General features: G+C 38.1%; 1 protein-coding gene across 1 annotated transcript in view; it reads right to left on the reverse strand.

Moving 5' to 3' along the window:
- LOC120429702 (uncharacterized) overlaps positions 1-17336 on the reverse strand; it is a 223799-nt gene that overhangs the window by 111455 nt on the left and 95008 nt on the right. Inside the window, exon 3 of the mRNA XM_052706895.1 lies at positions 9008-9055. Coding sequence (XP_052562855.1) covers positions 9008-9055 — 48 coding nt within the window. The remainder of the gene's footprint in view (positions 1-9007; positions 9056-17336) is intronic.

Consider the following 17336-nt stretch of genomic DNA (forward strand, 5'->3'; position numbering starts at 1 on the left):
CTGCCAAAATGTTCATTTTCATTACCAGTATCAAAAACCATGAATTTTGATACCCATATTGCCCTAATTTGTATGGTTCCATAAATGTCCTCCCGGTAGAACCTTCCCTCAGGGCAATGGCCACTCCGGGTGTGGCCAATCCTGCAAAAATGGCCATTTTCATCACCAGTATCAAAAACCATGAATTTTGATACCCATATTGCCCAAATTTGTATGGTTCCGTAAATGTCCTCCCGGTAGAACCTTCCCACAGGGCACTGGCCACTCCGGGTGTGGCCGATATCCTACCAAATTGTTCCCAATAATTTCGGTATTCCGGTGACCGTTCTGGCTACCGTCAATAACTTCTTGGACCTCCTCTCAAGTTCGTGCACCACCTGCGTGTGTGTGTGTGTGAGCAATAAAATTCCCAACGTAAGGTCCGTCTTTGATGAAAGTCTGATGGACACTAAATCCTCCAGAGGCTAACTTTTAGCTTAAATAGTTTTCACGGCATCTACGCAACAGAAACAGAATGTCACGCCGAGGGCTTGCGACGGTAACGCTACATTTTCGAAAAATTTTGCATTGACACCGCAGATAGAGCTTTAAGACAAAGTCCTTTGTCAAAACAAGTATAAGTTTATCAGCCAAGGAACACATAAACCCAGTCTGATGGTTTTGCTGCACTTGAAATTGCTGCATTTCACAAAGTGATGGTTTCCTCCGTGTTTGTTTTCTGTCTCTCAAATAATTGTTTTTCTTATTTTTTAAATTTAACAAGTTCACAGAAATTTTGTTGGTTGAATAATACCTCTTTTTAGGATTAAATTTACTTAAAAAATGTGTAAAAAAGTGAACCTGATGAAAATTTATCAGAAACTGATAAATATTCACTTATTGCTGATGTAATATTACACATTTTTTTTGACACAAAATCTGTCACCATTTCCTGATGAATATTACCATGATTTTTTTTCTGTGTTGATAATTGAAATTCTGTGTTGAAAAATTGATTGCAGATTTTTTCAAATCAAAGGTCTTAAACTTTCATTAAAAAAAACTAACAAAAAAAAGTTTTGCCAGAAACAACAACCGAGCCTTACCTATTCTTGGCCTATTCTAGTGAAATTTGGTTAAAAAAGCTTCATTTTGTAAATATTTATAATATTTTTTTTTATTGAACATCTGTTTATTTTTCGTTTACTGTCCTATAATGGTATTTTTTATTTAGATTTGTTCTTTGACTGTAACATAAACAGATAAGAAAATAGAAAACTCTTTGATATTTACTCTTTACAACTTAAAAATCGTATGAATATTGATTTTTTGTTGGATCAATACAATCATTTTATATCTGCATTAAAAATCAAATCCTGATAAAAATCAATTCAATAAAAAAAATATTTTGCGATAAATTAAAGTTCCAAGAACTCAGCATTCTTTAAAACAAAGCAGTTTCAAATTAATGATACAAATATTTAAGTTTCTTAAACCGGGGTGTCATTGACCGGATGAATACTGAGCAAAACTAAAAATGCAGATTAAAAACGACTGGCTTAGAGTTCTATTGATCGCGATAGAGAAGTGTTCAAAGAACCTAGAGAAGCAGTTTGAAAAATGGTGAAAAACAATAGAGCAACTCTCTACGAAATCGGCCGATTTCGACCATTTTTATTTTTTGTATTTTTTGATTTGACTCAAACTTTGTGGGGGCCTTCCCTATGACCAAATAAGCTATTTTGTGTCATTGGTTCACCCATACAAGTCTCCATACAATTTTGGCAGCTGTCCATACAAAAATGGTACCGTAAACCGGGGTGACTTTGATAGGATTTCAATTTGTTTTTGGAATATTTTCCAACAGGTAAGGTTTTTCTCAAGATTATTATTTTTAAAACATGTACTGGGGTAGGCCACACAAAGTCCATGCACTTTTTTGGAAAAAAAAGTTTTTTCAATAGTGTTTAGAAAAATAGTTACGTCAACAATTCTTAGTTTTAATTCCGGGGTGACTTTGATAGTCAGAGTTTTTCTTGTTAAAATCATATTTAAGATGTTCCAACTGTATTTGTACGTTAAATGTACCATCACTAAGATAGCTGATATAGTTTTCAAGAAAAAAAAATCAATGTTTATGATTAGTTAACTAAGTTTATAAGCTTAATAACAAAATACATATAAATTTTAGGTAAAATTGTTAAAAAGTCGGAATTTTGCCTGAAATTTGTTAAAACTAGTTTTGTTTATAAAATTATCGATTTATATTGCATTTTATACTGAATTCGAAGCACGAATCACAAGTTTTCACATTTTACATGAAATTTGTTCAACTGAAAATGCCTATAAATTTGAAGATTTTTTTTAACTGTGTTTCAAAAACACATATTATTTATTATTTACAAACTTATTTAACCTTCTCCTAGTGGAAAATTGTCCAAAGAATCCGAAAATGCATTCCGTTTTCCGATTCAAAATCATGTTCATTGAGAAAATCATGACACTTTGAGAAGTTTAAAATAATGACTTTCATTAACATTTTCTTAACTATAGTTAACTAACTTTTTAAACTCTTCAAAATTTTATGAAAACTTCTTCTTGAGGTACTTTGAACACTTCTCTGCCACGGTCAGTATGTTTCTGAACCATTCCTTACGTTTTTTAATTGTACTCTTCATTTTGCGGAAAAATCGCAAACCTATCAAAGTCACCCCGGCTATCAAAGTCACCCCGTTTTACGGTATGTAAATATTCAAACAGCTGTAACTTTTGAGTGAATTTTCTGATCAATTTGGTGTCTTCGGCAAAGTTGTAGGTATTGTTGAGGACAATTGAGAAAAAAATATGTACACGGAAAAAAAAATTTGCTATCTTTTCGAAAAAAATATTTTGAAAAAAATTAAATCAAGACTAACATTTTAAATGGGCGTAATATTCAATGTTTGGCCCTTTAAAAATGTTAGTCTTGATTTAAAAATTTTCAAAATATTTTTTTCGAAAAGATCGGAAAATTTCACGAATGTTTCATGCATTAACATTGAAAATCTGACCATTAGTTGCTGAGATATCGACATTAGAAAATGGTGGGTTGTTTTGATGAGACTTAGAAAACTTCAATTTTCGTGTTTCTTTTTCTTAAAGCGGCTGTATCTCAGCAACCCGAGGTCCAATCTTCAATGTCTCTTAGACAATTTTATAGCAAATTTTCTGAACTATTCAAAAAAAATATTTTTAGAAATGGTCGCTCATGGTCACTATTTTTTAAAATCGAAAAACTGCAAATATTTTGCTAAAATCAAACTTTCTGTGCCTGTATCTTGAAAACGAAGCCCTTTATCAAAAAAATTGTAAAGTAGTTTTCGATTGCAAATTAAATTTTGCATTAAAAAATAACTTCAAATTTGTTTTTGCATGAAATTTGGATTTTTTTTCCAAAAATCACTATTTTTCAAAAATTCATAACTTGGCGGCAGATTTTTTGACCATGTTTCTCTATAGCTCAAAAGTTGCGGATTTTAGTCCCCTAAAACATATAAAAAAATCTCGAAAATCAAAAAATACATATTTTGGGAAATTGAGTTTTAGTGAAAAAAAAGTTGATAAAAAAATCTGCAAATTTTTTTTTCCGTGTACATATTTTTTTCTCAATTGTCCTCAACAATACCTACAACTTTGCCGAAGACACCAAATTGATCAGAAAATTCACTCAAAAGTTACAGCTGTTTGAATATTTACATACCATTTTTGTATGGACAGCTGCCAAAATTGTATGGAGACTTGTATGGGTGAACCAATGACACAAAATAGCTTATTTGGTCACAGGGAAGGCCCCCACAAAGTTTGAGCCAAATCAAAAAATACAAATAAAATCCATTTCCGGTTTTGGTAGAGAATTGCTCAATAGTCATTTGATATTTGAACCTTTTACGGTTGATGAGTATCTTTAAGTTAAATTTTGATATTATTTCACCGTGAATGCAGAAGTGGTTTTTGAACATTCTTCCTTATATTGCTTGTTAGTATTACTTTGGTTTTATTTAATTAAATTGTAGAATTTTTCATGCCAGAATTTGAAATACGTAACATTTAAGCAATATGTAATAATTTTCTAGAATTCAACAAAGAGCCAAAAGCTAATTGTGTTTGACATTTTTTGAAGTCAGCCTGTCAGCAATCAGGCAACCACTCGGCACACGGCGCACGTCAAACTTTCCCTGCTGGCAAATTCCACGAAAGTGTGGCAATCAAAACATAAACATCCGCTCCCCGGGTCGTAATTAGCAAACATTCACCCCTTTGCGAAAACGACTGTCACCTCGGCACAGGTAATTACGTGCTCTCAAAAGTGTCACCAGATTTCTGCGTTTGTGGCATTTTTCAAGTTTTCCCACCTCCTACCACCCCCGTCAAAACGAGAGGTAGAAACACGCTAATGTTGCACACACACCGCGTTTTCCGCGGAAAACCCCCGCACAAACACACACACACACACTCTCACTAGTATAATTACCTCGGAATCCTCGCTCCGGATGATGTTGAACCGCTCGTCGCTGCTGTAGGTCGTGACGCCGATCGTCAGCAGATGGTAGTCTTTCCGCCGGATCCAGGAAACCTGCAGCAGAGTAGTGGGGATGAGGTGTCAACGAGGCGACAGAAAAGGGCAGAGAAAAAGAAAACACATGAGACTAGCAGAAAATTACTGTGAAAGCAGCGCGTAACGAATGGGGCTGGTGGTGTCACACACTTCAGTCCTGTGAGGGGGAGGCGTTGGAATTCGAATGGTGAAACATTAAGTGGGAACTTAAAGGGGGACGGGACTAGTCCCGCATAAGCCCAAGCTTTGAGGGGAATATTTGAGCGGTTCTTTGCGAAGTCATTTACTTGTTTTATATTTTTGAAAGTTTTCAAGATTTTAACTGTGAAGGCTGTCATAAATACGACTCATCTCACGTTTATAAATCAATTCAGAATTTCGAACTATTTAAAGGATTAATTTCGCTATTGGAAGGTAATAAAATAATTAGAAATAATTATTTTTTCACAAATTTACTTGCAACTAGGTCAAACAAAAAAGTAAATTTAAAGGCCCAAAGTTTTTTAATGGCGGAGCAAACTTGAATTTCACGTGAGGATGTGGGCCAAATGTGAAAAAAAAATGTTATTTGAAATATAAACTAATACTTGAGATGCATGTCTCAATTGAAGTTTTTTTGTAATTTTAGGTATTTTTTAGGGAAGATTTACAAAATTACTTTACAGAATGGGCAAAGAACCATTTAACATGAATATTCAAAAAAGTCCGCGGGCTTTTAATGGTGTAACAGTGGTTTACAAAGTTGTTTCCAAAATGGCCTCAGACTGGCAAATAATTAATAACATGTAAAGCGGTCAATAGTTAAAAATTAATAATGGACTGTTGAAGTAGTTCAATATTTTCAAAACCATATTTGTTAAACGAATCTTTTCTAGTTTTGTTAATCATCTATTCGGTCTACTTTTTTGATGTTGAGAGAAGAATGATAATGATACTGACTTTTTAATAAATATATTTGCAATAAAAGCATTACAAAATTTTCAATCATATATTCAATTGCAATAATCCAATGTTCCAATACTGTGCAAAATAAATAAAAAGTTGATTAAATCTGCAAAAAGCAGTCGAAGAAATTTTTCAAAATTTATTGCGTTGATTGTTAAAAAAATAGAATGCTTCTGAACTATCTGCAAATTGTAGTGCAATAAACTGAAATTAAATGAAAATTTAATTTCACGATGATTTTATTAATTTCAATAATTGGACTCACTTCAAAAATTTAAAATGGACATGAACTTAATTATCTTTGATCTTTCAGAAACAAATCTGCAGTGTTAAAAATGAAATTAAATGCAATTTGCTATGATTCGATTACAATTTTAATTCTTTCGAAAAAAATCAATTCATTTAAAAAATCTTAAAAAAGAGTTTTTGAAAAAAAAATCCGGTTTTGAAAATAATTCTTCCTGAATCACAAACCTGTAATTTTCATAAGATTAACTAAAAGATATTAAAAAAACAGTGATAGAAGAGTTAAATCCACAGTTAAAATTGACTAATATTCGGTAGCTGAAAAAAACAAGGTAAAAATCGTTTTTTTTTCCGTATATTTGTGTTTTTTTAGATTATTGTTTTAATTTGGATGAATGATTTTCTAAAAGTCCTTATGTGAGGTACACGGATAAAAATGCTGTTTTTTTTTCAACGTTTTAAAAGTTAAATTTTAAAAATATCTAATAAATTTTTAGAAAAAATGATTTTCTTAAAAACAATAGAAAATAATGCCAAACAACATTTTAAAACATTATTTTTGATGCAGAATCCAATTGGAATCGATAAAGAACATTGAATTTTTGGAAAATATCCCCGTTCTCAATTGGGCCTCCACAAATATTTTTTTTAATGTTTATGTTTGGCTTTGGAAAAATAGGGGCCAATTTTGTTTTCAAAGATTTTCAAAATTTCAATGGAGTTTGACTTGCACCTAAACTGAATACAAATTAAAATTGATTTTAATACACTGATATTCATTTTGAGCATGATTGGCTAGTAAAATAATACTTCTTTTTTTTTGTGTAATTGTTTGTCAGTTTTTCTTTGCAAAATTTGATTTCGTCAAACCTAGTTTCTATCGAAAAAGGTCAAAAACTATTGTTTCGATATTAACTTTAATTCATTTTTCTGTTTTTTTTTTAAATATTTTAATATTAAACAATAAAAGTCAAAATTGAAATAATCCACATTTTTAATACAAAATTAGGGTAGGACAATTCTTAATTTTGAACAATAATATTTACTTTTAGTTCTTCTCTTGATTTTTAATGTTTTTTTTTTATTTATTTATAGTTTGATTTTTAAAAGCTATCGGTTGAGAAATGTTTTAAATAAAAGTTCATTGTGATACCTCGTTTAGATCCATTAAAAGAAATATTCTAATAATTATTTTTGTAGACTGGCAAGTAATAAATGTTTTTGGGACACCTTGGATAAAAAGCAGACAAAAAAGAATAAAAATATAAACTAAATAATATAATATAATATAAATATAACATAATATAAACATGTATTCTACAAAAGTTTTCAGAATGCTTCGAAATTTTTTTTTATGGTCATGATTTTTACCGTTTTTTTTTACCAGTTTTTCAATGTTTTAGTATTTTTTCGGAAATTTCAGCAAATCTTGCAAAAAAATACCCTCTGGATGTTTGTTGTGACTGTCCCTCTCGACATTGGTCACAGTCGAGGGACATAAATTTCAAAAAAATATTTGCAGCGGCCCAAATAGTGCACATTTAAATATGCCTCTGTTTGAGATAGATATCGATTTAGTGGACCGTATCATACTATTTTGAATCATTGAAACGAGTGTAATTTAACCTTATAAATTATTTTAGGAACGTTAATATGCCTTACGCACATTTCATTTTCATTTTTTTATCCATCAAATCAATTAAGCTTCCTTCAGAAGTGAACACTTACAGTTTCCTGTAAGAATCCAGCACAAACTTGAAACGTTTCCAGAATATCCAAGAGAGAGCCCTCCAGAGATTTTCGAGGATGACTGACGCTGAGAGGTCTAGTCAATGTGAAGCACTGTTGCTGCGGGTGCTATGTTGGCAGAGCCATTAACCTGCCCGAGAGGCTGTCAATTGGTTCCGTCGACATGCCAACCGACGAAGACGACGACGACGTGTCGTTGAGATGAAATACACGCGTCGAGTGCGGCACTTGACTAAACCGGGTTGTTGAGAAGTGGCAACTGAAACTGAAAATGTGTTTAACTGAATACTTGAGCAAATTTTTTCAAATGAAATTTCAAGTTCTAATTTGCAATTTATTTACTTGTTCCAAGAGCTAAATTCAAAATTGGATTACGTAAATGACTTTTCTGTTTAAAAACCATGTGACATTAATTTAAAATGAAATAGCCGGAACTTCAATCTGTTCCTGCTAATTAAATTGCACACCGTGCACAGGTCAGGTCAGGTTTAATTTCCGTGAAAAGCGTCCTGGTAATTGTATCGCCCACATAACAGAGTTGAACGCTGAAATGTGGCGAAGCCACGGGATGAAGTTATAAATTGTTGAATAAACAAGCGTGGGCGTGCATTCAAATAAACCACGTAATTATGCTGAATGTGTGGAAAATATCAGACCGGAGATTATTTTCATTGAAACGGTTTTATTTTACATATATTTTTAATATACAATTGCAACCATTTCAACGTTTAACCTAGTTTTTGAGAGATTTCAATTTTAAGTAAGACTTCAGCGGAACACCATGAGCATTCGAGGATCGAAATAAACGAGAATTTGACGATGAACTACTCACCACTCCTTCGCCGATGTTCCGCACCACGCAGGGCAACACCGCAATGGACCCCACCTGGGACGACACCGTGGTCAGGTTCTCCGTCTCGAAGTACATCTTGCTGAAGTTTCCCTCGACTTCCGGCCCCCGAAACTCCCCGTCGAGCCGGTTCACCGCCCCTCCTGACTCCCCCTCCGGCATCTTCTTCTTATCACCACCACTACTTACTGAGCTAGCATTTTTAATTTTACTAATACCACTAACACCACTACTACTGCTTAAACCTAAATTAACTAGATTGGATTTGGCGCCTTGGGCGGCGGACACTGGCAGGGGAATGGGCCCACTATGACCATCTTCCTCCTCCCCCTGGGGGCTAGTTCGTACACTGCTGCTGGAACCACTGCTGGCCGCCGGTGGGTGCAGCTGGGCCGGGAATCGGAATCCCCCCAGCAAGAGCAGGGGGTCCTCATCGCCATCGTCGGTGGCCGCCGCGGTTGGTCGACTGCCATCGCCAAGGTGGCCACGTGGCAGCGGTTGCACCAGAGCCTCAAACCGCGGAGGCGGTGGTGGGGGGCGGCTGCTGCTGCTGTGGTCATCGGTGGCCACGGTGAGGGTGGGATGCGTGCCTAAGGGGCCACTACTGCTGGTGAGGGTGGAGGAACTGCTGGCTATGCTGATGCTGCTGCTGCTGACATTTGTCGGTGATTGTGTCGTTGATGGTGACAGATCTGAAACGGTGAGGAGATTAGGAAGAGCAAATTAGTTTCAATTTTAAATGGGGTCTTTTAACGTTTGGTTTTGAGGTACCTAATTTAACATCCCCTTCATCTAACTATCCCTCATCTATACGCCTTCGAAAGTTGTTTTACAACTATTTGCCTAAATTCATTTAAAAAATTCCTTGCTATCTTTATATTTATCGTCTGCAAAAGACAGCACTTGTTACGTCATTTTCCTCAAAAGTACTCTAATCGTGGTGCCAATATAGCGCAGTCTTCCCGTTTGACCTTAATCTGACCTCCTACAAAGTTGAAAAAAAGTTTTACTTTGGTAGGATCAAATTTTGATGGTTGAACATTCCCTCTCTTTGCTGTTATTTTACCTAAAATGATTCGCATTCGCATTCGCATTCGCATTCGCATGGAGATGGTGAACTTAGCGGGTTGCAGACTGGATTTCGTCATATCTGGAGCAACATTTGAAAAGGGCGCATAAGCATTTTGACAGCCAGAACTATTTTGCCAATTCCGAGCCAACAAGTAACTATTTGACAAAACCCGCAGTGTTAAAAGGTAGCTGAGAAGGCCAACTATTGTTTAACTTTTCGAGTTTTGATAAAAAGTTACCTGTTGGCTCGGAATTTGCAAAATAGTTCCAGCTGTCATAATGCTTATCCGCCCTTTTCTCGTGTTGCTCCAGATATATATGTGATGATTGTCCAGCTCAGGTTGCTTAGATAGTGATTAAAGGGAATTAAAACCAATTCTACCAGAACAGGACAGGCAGCACCACGAAAGCCATCCATTGCCGGCCGCTCCCATCTCCACCATTCACCGGGAAGGAAAAAGGATGTGGAGCACGGGAAATGTTGATGCTTGACTTACTTAGAAAAAGGTAGCGAAACCGCAGGCTCTTTTTCCCAGCCCTATTGTGGAAACTCGACCAAATTGACCGTTTGACCAAATTTGATCGAATTTAAACAACAGGGTTGCGTAAGTGTCGCGGGGAGTTGGTAGTTGTGATAGGTAAAGGTCTGGGATTCGCCCTAAGCAAACGATACGACCATTGGCATAAGTGAGATTAACGGATAAACTATTATTCTCAAGGCAAGCAATCGGATGCTGCTGTTGAGACATTTCCCGTTTAGTGAATGTGCGAAATAAAAATTTTAACGATTGAAGGTTTATTCTAAAGCAACTAAATGTTGCTGTCGAATCAGTTTCTATTTAGTTTGTTGTTATTATTTTAAAATGTTTAATCCCGACGCGAATAATTGTTTATGATCCAATATTAGACAGCCGGCTGTGGAAATACAGGATCTTATTTTACCTAAAATGATATGCAAAAATCATAATCAGAATCAGATCGATCCAATTATTTCAAAAATCTGAATCTTCTATCAAAATCAAATTGATCAATGAAGCATAATTTGAAGAAAACGTTAAGGAAAAATGATGCTTTTTTGGCAAAAGGTACTAGATGAATGTGAGAAAGGCATCAAAGCTGGATTAAGTTAGTTTTATTATTTGTTAATAATCAGCTACAATTCTGGTGAAATTTCATTAAAAAAATGTACAATACTGTTGAAACCTCCATCTGGGCCGAAATTTGACTAATGGGACATTTTTTATGAACACCACAATATTTTTTTGGCTTGAACTTTGAGGAGTTCTTTCCTACGACCAAACAGCAATTTGCATAGTTGGTTTATCTTTACAATTTTTAATACAATGTTGGGGGTTCAGAAATCTGTCACAACATGGCTGCATGGCTCTGTCAAACAAGATTAGTATGCAAACAAAAACAAATATTTTATATTGAGAAGGAATTTTGTGCCTTCGAAAGAATTTTTGGTACTGATTAAGACTAAAGGATGACGATTCTCGAGATTTGCAGTTGTTTCATGCCAAATTAATGATATGTTGTTATCATTTGAAAAAAAAAAACTATTACATTTTTTTACATTAAAAAGAATTTAATTACATTTGACCTGAGTTTAAGTAACCATATCGAGAATTTCATTACTTTGTAGTAACCTGTCTACCTTTCAAGAAATATACAAAAATGTTGTATTATTTTCTAAGATTTACTGCTTCATCACATATAACGATCCAATGCAACATATGATGTTTTTTTTACGATGGCAACTGTAAATATTAAGTGAAAGAATATTAACAAATACATGAAAAACTAACCTGAATATTTGAAATTTACAGACCTAAACTTCACAAAGAATGCCACAGTTTGATCCTGGCTTCGACAAGAAAATTCACCACCATTTTGAATCTTCAAAATGCATTGGAAAGGAGAACTCTCAAACTAAAACAGGTAAAATCATAAAAATCTAGGATTTGATGATTTTACTTGTTTCAAATCTAAGATTTTGATAGTTTTACTTGTTTCATATGACTTTAGAAATGCTTTTTTAAAAAAAATAATGTTTTTAAGGTCAACTTTGAGTGTATTTATAATATAATTTTCCCTGTTTTTTATGTTAAATTAACACTCTGTGTTGCGACATTTAAACTATTGGTAAAATTTTAGACCAAAAATATGAAGAAAAAAAAACCCTTAAAATAATCGAAAAAGTGTCAGTAAAAAAAAAAAACAATAAACCCGGGCAGACGGTAATAACAAATTTCATGCCATTTAAATAACAAATACTGTTAAAATAACAAAAAAAAATTATGGACAAAAAAGGGAATCGACGTAACACCTTATAATGTGGCCCTCTTAAACCTTGCGGTTTCGTCAACGGATCCACAGGCGTGTATCGTTCTTTTTGCGACAAGACTCCGCCTCCCGGGTCTCCTAAGTGTGAAGGTATGGCACGGGGAGAGGGCACCGAATACCTATATTGACACTTAGAATTGTTGCGTCTGCCTCGGGATTCGAACCGGCGACCTCTGGATTGTGAGTCCAGTGCGCGGTCCGATTGATCCACACAGGCCGACAAAAAATGTTATGGATTCTTCTTGAAAAATCATTTTTTGCATAAGGGTTTAATAACAGTTTATGTTATTATAACAAATTTTGTTATTGGTCTGAAATTGGTTGAAAGCCAGAACAACTTTGGAATAACATTTTTTGTTATGGAAGAATACCTCCAACTGTTATTGGGATGATCGGATTAGTTGTTAAAATAACAAAAAAAATAACAAAGATTTGTTCAAAGAATAACTAAAAATGTAATTAGTCTGTTATTACAATAACAATCCAATAACAATAAAATCATAACGACGAATAACAAATCTTGTTATAAATAACATAAAATGTTATTGGCCTAGTATTTTCAAATATCAGAAAATGTTATTCCCAAGTTATTTCCGTCTGCTCGGGAATAGACAAAGATACAGATTAGAAGTTGTAGAACTTCCAATAACAAAACTTTTTGAGATAAATAAATTAAAAAATATTACAATTCAGCAAAAAATTAAATCAAGATAATTATATTGTGTTATAGAGCAATATTTGCTCGAAATTACCTTCTAAACACGTAAATTAAACTTTTTGCTCCCCAGCTTTGTGGTTGTGTCTTTATTTACTGATATTTTAATTATTTTTAACTTTTAATTTATAATTCTGGCAAAAGAATATCGTCAGTTTATTTCATCTAATTTCACTGAATGGCATTAAGAGTGCATAATTGGCAAAGGGAGCGCGTAGTCGTAAAACAATATTCGGAGTGAAAAGTGATTTTTTGTGATTTTCAAAGCCCTTCCTATATCATCGTTGATCGGAAGGCACGGCGTCGGGTGGATTGTGTTTAAATTTTTCGAATAAGTTTTTATTTTTTGCGGTGAAAAAGCCATTTCTATATAAAGATCGAAAGACGCACTGACATTTTTGATCGTCGAGTTAATAGTTGAGCAAAATAACTGTTTGTGAGTGATTTTGTGTGTTAACCAGAAAGACCTTCCCATAGCATCGTTGCTCGGAAGGCTCGCCGACGGGTCTGTTATGAAAGTCCTCCCCATAGCGTCGTAGCTCGGGAGGCATCAAAAAGCCAATACCTTATCCTACTAACCCAAAAAAAAAATTAATCACGTGATGCTTGAAGGAGATGCAGGCTTCTTGGGAGGGCGCCGGTATTGACTAATAAAGTAGGGATCTTCAGAGGTTAAACAGTGAACGGATGGTTGGCTCCCACTGATAATTTTTGATTCATTGTTTAACTTCAGCTGATCTGTCAATAACGGAGTAGCAGCTCATTGGCAGTCAACCATGCTCATGCTCATGCTCATGCTCTAATTTCACTGAATGGCATTAAATATTTATAAGTATCAAAATTCTTCTGTATAAAAAACGCTATACAACGAATTCTAAGTTGTTTACAATTTTTTAACAACAATCATTTCAAGTCCCCCCATTTTTCAGGGAAATTTTGAAGGGAGGAGGAACATTTTTAAATAAGATGTTAAATGTATAAAGCCATTAGCAGATTATTTTTAAATAACTAGAATTTCACGTTTAAATATTAAAGAAACGGAATAAATTTAGTGTATTGGAAAAAAATGTCAAATTTTCCATTTTTTCACGGCTTGTACTATTTTTTACGGATTTCACGCGTTCCGCAAAATCGTGAAAATTCCCTAATGAATTATAGTTTTAAATGGTTTGGGTCCATAAGGTGAGGTGTTATTTTCGAGTTTTGTTTCGATCGAAAAGAAACAGTAAAATGGCAAGAACTGTATCTTAAATAAAGAATTTGCTTGCGTGAATTTGAAAATAGCTTCCATGACTGTTCCGGATCGAGCCCTTCAAAAATAGTGGACTGTATTTTGGGGGGGTTTTCACAGCTCGTCCAGAGCACACGCGGGTCAACGAACTCTCTTCAAAACACGGATCGAAGAAGAACACGGTTTGTTGCGCGGAGTAAAAGTTTATTCGCGGCGATCGGGCGGTACAAATACGCGGGGGTTACACGAACCGAGCCAGTTGGGTGTTGGCTGAAGACTTAGTTTATTTACATTCGCGATCGTACATCAACCTATCTAACGCTGTTGGGCTCTCCCGTACGGCTCTCTTCTCTCTACTTTCCCTCTCAGAATTCATTTTGCTATAAATGAGCATATTAGGGTAAAGGGTGCACTGTTCTACCTCACTTCATTTCTAAACATGCCGCCCGCCTTGAAACCAGTGGTTTCAACCATTTGAAAAAACTTGCTACCTATATGATAACACTAATACTAAACACAAATATCAAACTCTTAGGGCTAACTTCACAATATTTCAATACGATATTCGCTTCTAGACGTAAACAATCTTCTGCTGCTGCCATCGTGGGGTGCATCGTAGACGAAAACGACGGTGCATTTTCTGCTTGCTGAACTGCATTCTGCTCCCTGGAACGTTCATCTGCTGCTTCGTTGCTGCCTTGTGCAGCCTTCGCGTGGGGGTCGCCGCCGAGTAGCGGTCGTGGTCGTGTGGTTGCTGCTGTTGCAGCCTCGAACTTCTCGTCGTCAGCGTTCGCCAGACCGCTGGCCGTGTGCCACGATCGCGAACCGTGCTGAACTTCTGGTGCAGCCTCGCGCTGCGCTTCTTCGGTGTGGGTGGGGGGTGATGCTCCAGCGGAACATGCTCTGCTTCGGGTGGGACAAACGTCGACCACAGAGTGCACTCGGTGTGCGGTTGCATCGGTTGATGCCTTCTTCTTCATCTTCGGGTGTGCCATCTTGTTGATGTTATTTTTGTTGCAGATTTCCTCGGGGAGAGATGCGTTGTAGTATACAGGTGCAGAATTTTGTAAACCGGAACAACTTACCCTGCCAGGTAACGATGATGCTGAGCCCGCAGGCCATAAAGGTGTTACGCTGGTGGTGTGTCGTTCGCCGGTGTGCTTGTCGCCGCTGTGCTGTTGCGGACGTGGATGCGCTTCGTGTGGGTGGACTTTCGGACGTCGGTGTAGGTGGTTGAGTTGGTGGTATGCCTCGAACAAAACTTGGATGTAGTGGGTGTATGTAGCGTGCGTAAACTGGAACAACTTACCCCACCAGGTGAATTCTGGTGCTCGATCCGCAGATCATGGGTGAATTCCTGGGGGCGTTGTTCTTCTTCGCTGGTTAGGAACGGACTTCGACTTCGTGGTGGCTTCGTACTTCAAAACTTCGTGGTCAGGATGTCGATCGGCGCGTGAGCTGGCCAAGCCCACTGTCGAACGAGCAGCCGAGACCGACTGGCAGGAACCTAGGCTTCCTCCAGTGAGATGTGGTAGCGTGGGTGGGTGTGCTACCGATGATAGGGGTGATTAGCGACTTTACAATCATGCAATCCCATAACCAGGTGCGCCTTGTGCGCTGAGCTCGGACAGACAGGTGTCTACCGAGTAGAGAGACTGGACAGCGTCCAGCGAGCTTCTTCAACAACAAACATGCACACATACAGACTACAAACACCAACTTCAACTTCAAGAAAATGGGTGACGCAGCAGCGTCGGGGCGCACTCAGCGAGTGCTTAATTCGAGGTTTGAACAAATTCTTGATTTTCCCGAATGGGAAGCGAGCAGACGATCGAGATCGTTCGATCGAAGCGTCCGTTTGCCGTGCGAACGGTCACAACGCGCACGTTGCCTTTCGCTCCCTTGTCTTCTTCGTACGGCTTTGCAGGTTGGAAAGCCACTTCGTACTCCACTTCTTCTACAACTGCTGGGTGAAACGCTGTGCGATCTGCCAAGCGTGAGATCTTAACCTTCTTCTTCTTGCGCTTTGGGTTCTCGAGCGGAGCCACCTTGGCCTCGACCATGAGCTGTCGAAACGTGACGGAACCGTCAAGCGCAGTGCAGTGGAGGTAGAGACTCGCACCGTACGCTCGCTCTGACCCGTAGATCTTGTTCTCGACGCAATCGTTGCTGAACCCAATCCAGCGCGGCACCTTACTCGTCGCGATCGCCGTCAAACTTATTAGAACTCTCCACAGCTGCTGCAACGATTCGTCCAACGGTTGATTCCGATCGTTCTTGACTCTCCACAGCTGTTGACACAAGACACAGGCGTGCACGACACTGTGCAGCGTGTTGAGCGTGCTGCGCTCGTCCTTTAGGTGCTTTGGGAGCTGCTTGAGCAACTCTGGGCAGTGGGACATCCCCTTCTTCACCGTGACATCAGCTGAATCGGTGAACTCCCGGACTTTCCTCGCGTTCAGCGTGTCTGCTTCTTTAATTCTGTGTGATCTTCCTTCCGTCTTCTTGAGCAGCTCTTCGCGGGTGGACTCCGCCACAGCGTGGGCGCTGTTGGCGTGACTCGACTCCAGTTCGCAGATTTGCTTCAGGTCAACAGCTGAGCTGAAGTATGTTGCCGTGCATGGGACGCTGGATGACGACACTGGAACTTTCCCCGAAACTATCCATCCAAGCACAGTCTCCTGCAGCGTCAGACCGTCCTCGACGATCTTACGACGACCAGCCGCCAGCAAATCAAAGAAAAACTCAGCACCGATGATCATGTCAATGGGACCAGGTTTCCCAAAGTGCGGATCAGCGAGAATGATGTCAGAGGGGACCATCATCTGGCTGACGTCAACCGCTGTGACGGGCAGATCGCTGGCGATCTTTTCCAGCACGTGGAACTGCATTTCCTTCGAGAACCTCGAGATCGTAGCCAGCCGTGGCTGGATCTTCGCGCGTACGGCCTCTAGCGACAATGCTGAGTTGTTTCCGATGCCCTGTACTCTCAGTACATCTGGTGTTGTCCGGAACTTCATCTTCTTCGAAAGGGTGCTAGACATGTAGCAGAACTCGGAACACGAATCCAACAGGGTCCGAGCGAACGAGAAGTTCCCGAACTGATCTTCAACGCGAACTACAGCCGTGGACATGAGGACTCGGCGGGAAAGTGTGGGTGCGTTTTGTGCGGGGAGGGATGCCGCTTTGAGGGTGGTGGTATTACGAAAGTCTGTGGGTGGTGGTGGGTGAGTGTTTCGAGAAGTGGATTGAAGCACGGAGTAGAAACTTGTGGTTGGTTGGTTGGAAATGTTCTGTGTCTGGTCTTGCTGTCTCGTGAGTTGTTGTTGTCCAGCTTCCTGGGATTGACTTTGCGTACTAGGAACGGAGGATCTTTCTTGACGAGCGCCAGCAGGGGCCGGCGTGTCGTAATGCAGCAACGTGTGATGTCTACCGCCGCAGCGGGAACAGGAACCACGAGAACATCCGTCAGCGTAGTGACCAGCAGTCAAGCAATTTCTGCACAGCCGCCGTCGATTCACTTCTTCTACTCGTTGAGACACAGACATGTTCCTCAGCTTGCTGCAACTGAACGGCATGTGGAATGTCTCTTCGCAGAACAGGCAGCGCC

This window comes from Culex pipiens, chromosome 2 (assembly GCF_016801865.2).
Source record: "Culex pipiens pallens isolate TS chromosome 2, TS_CPP_V2, whole genome shotgun sequence".
Classification (NCBI taxonomy): Eukaryota; Metazoa; Arthropoda; class Insecta; order Diptera; family Culicidae; genus Culex; species Culex pipiens.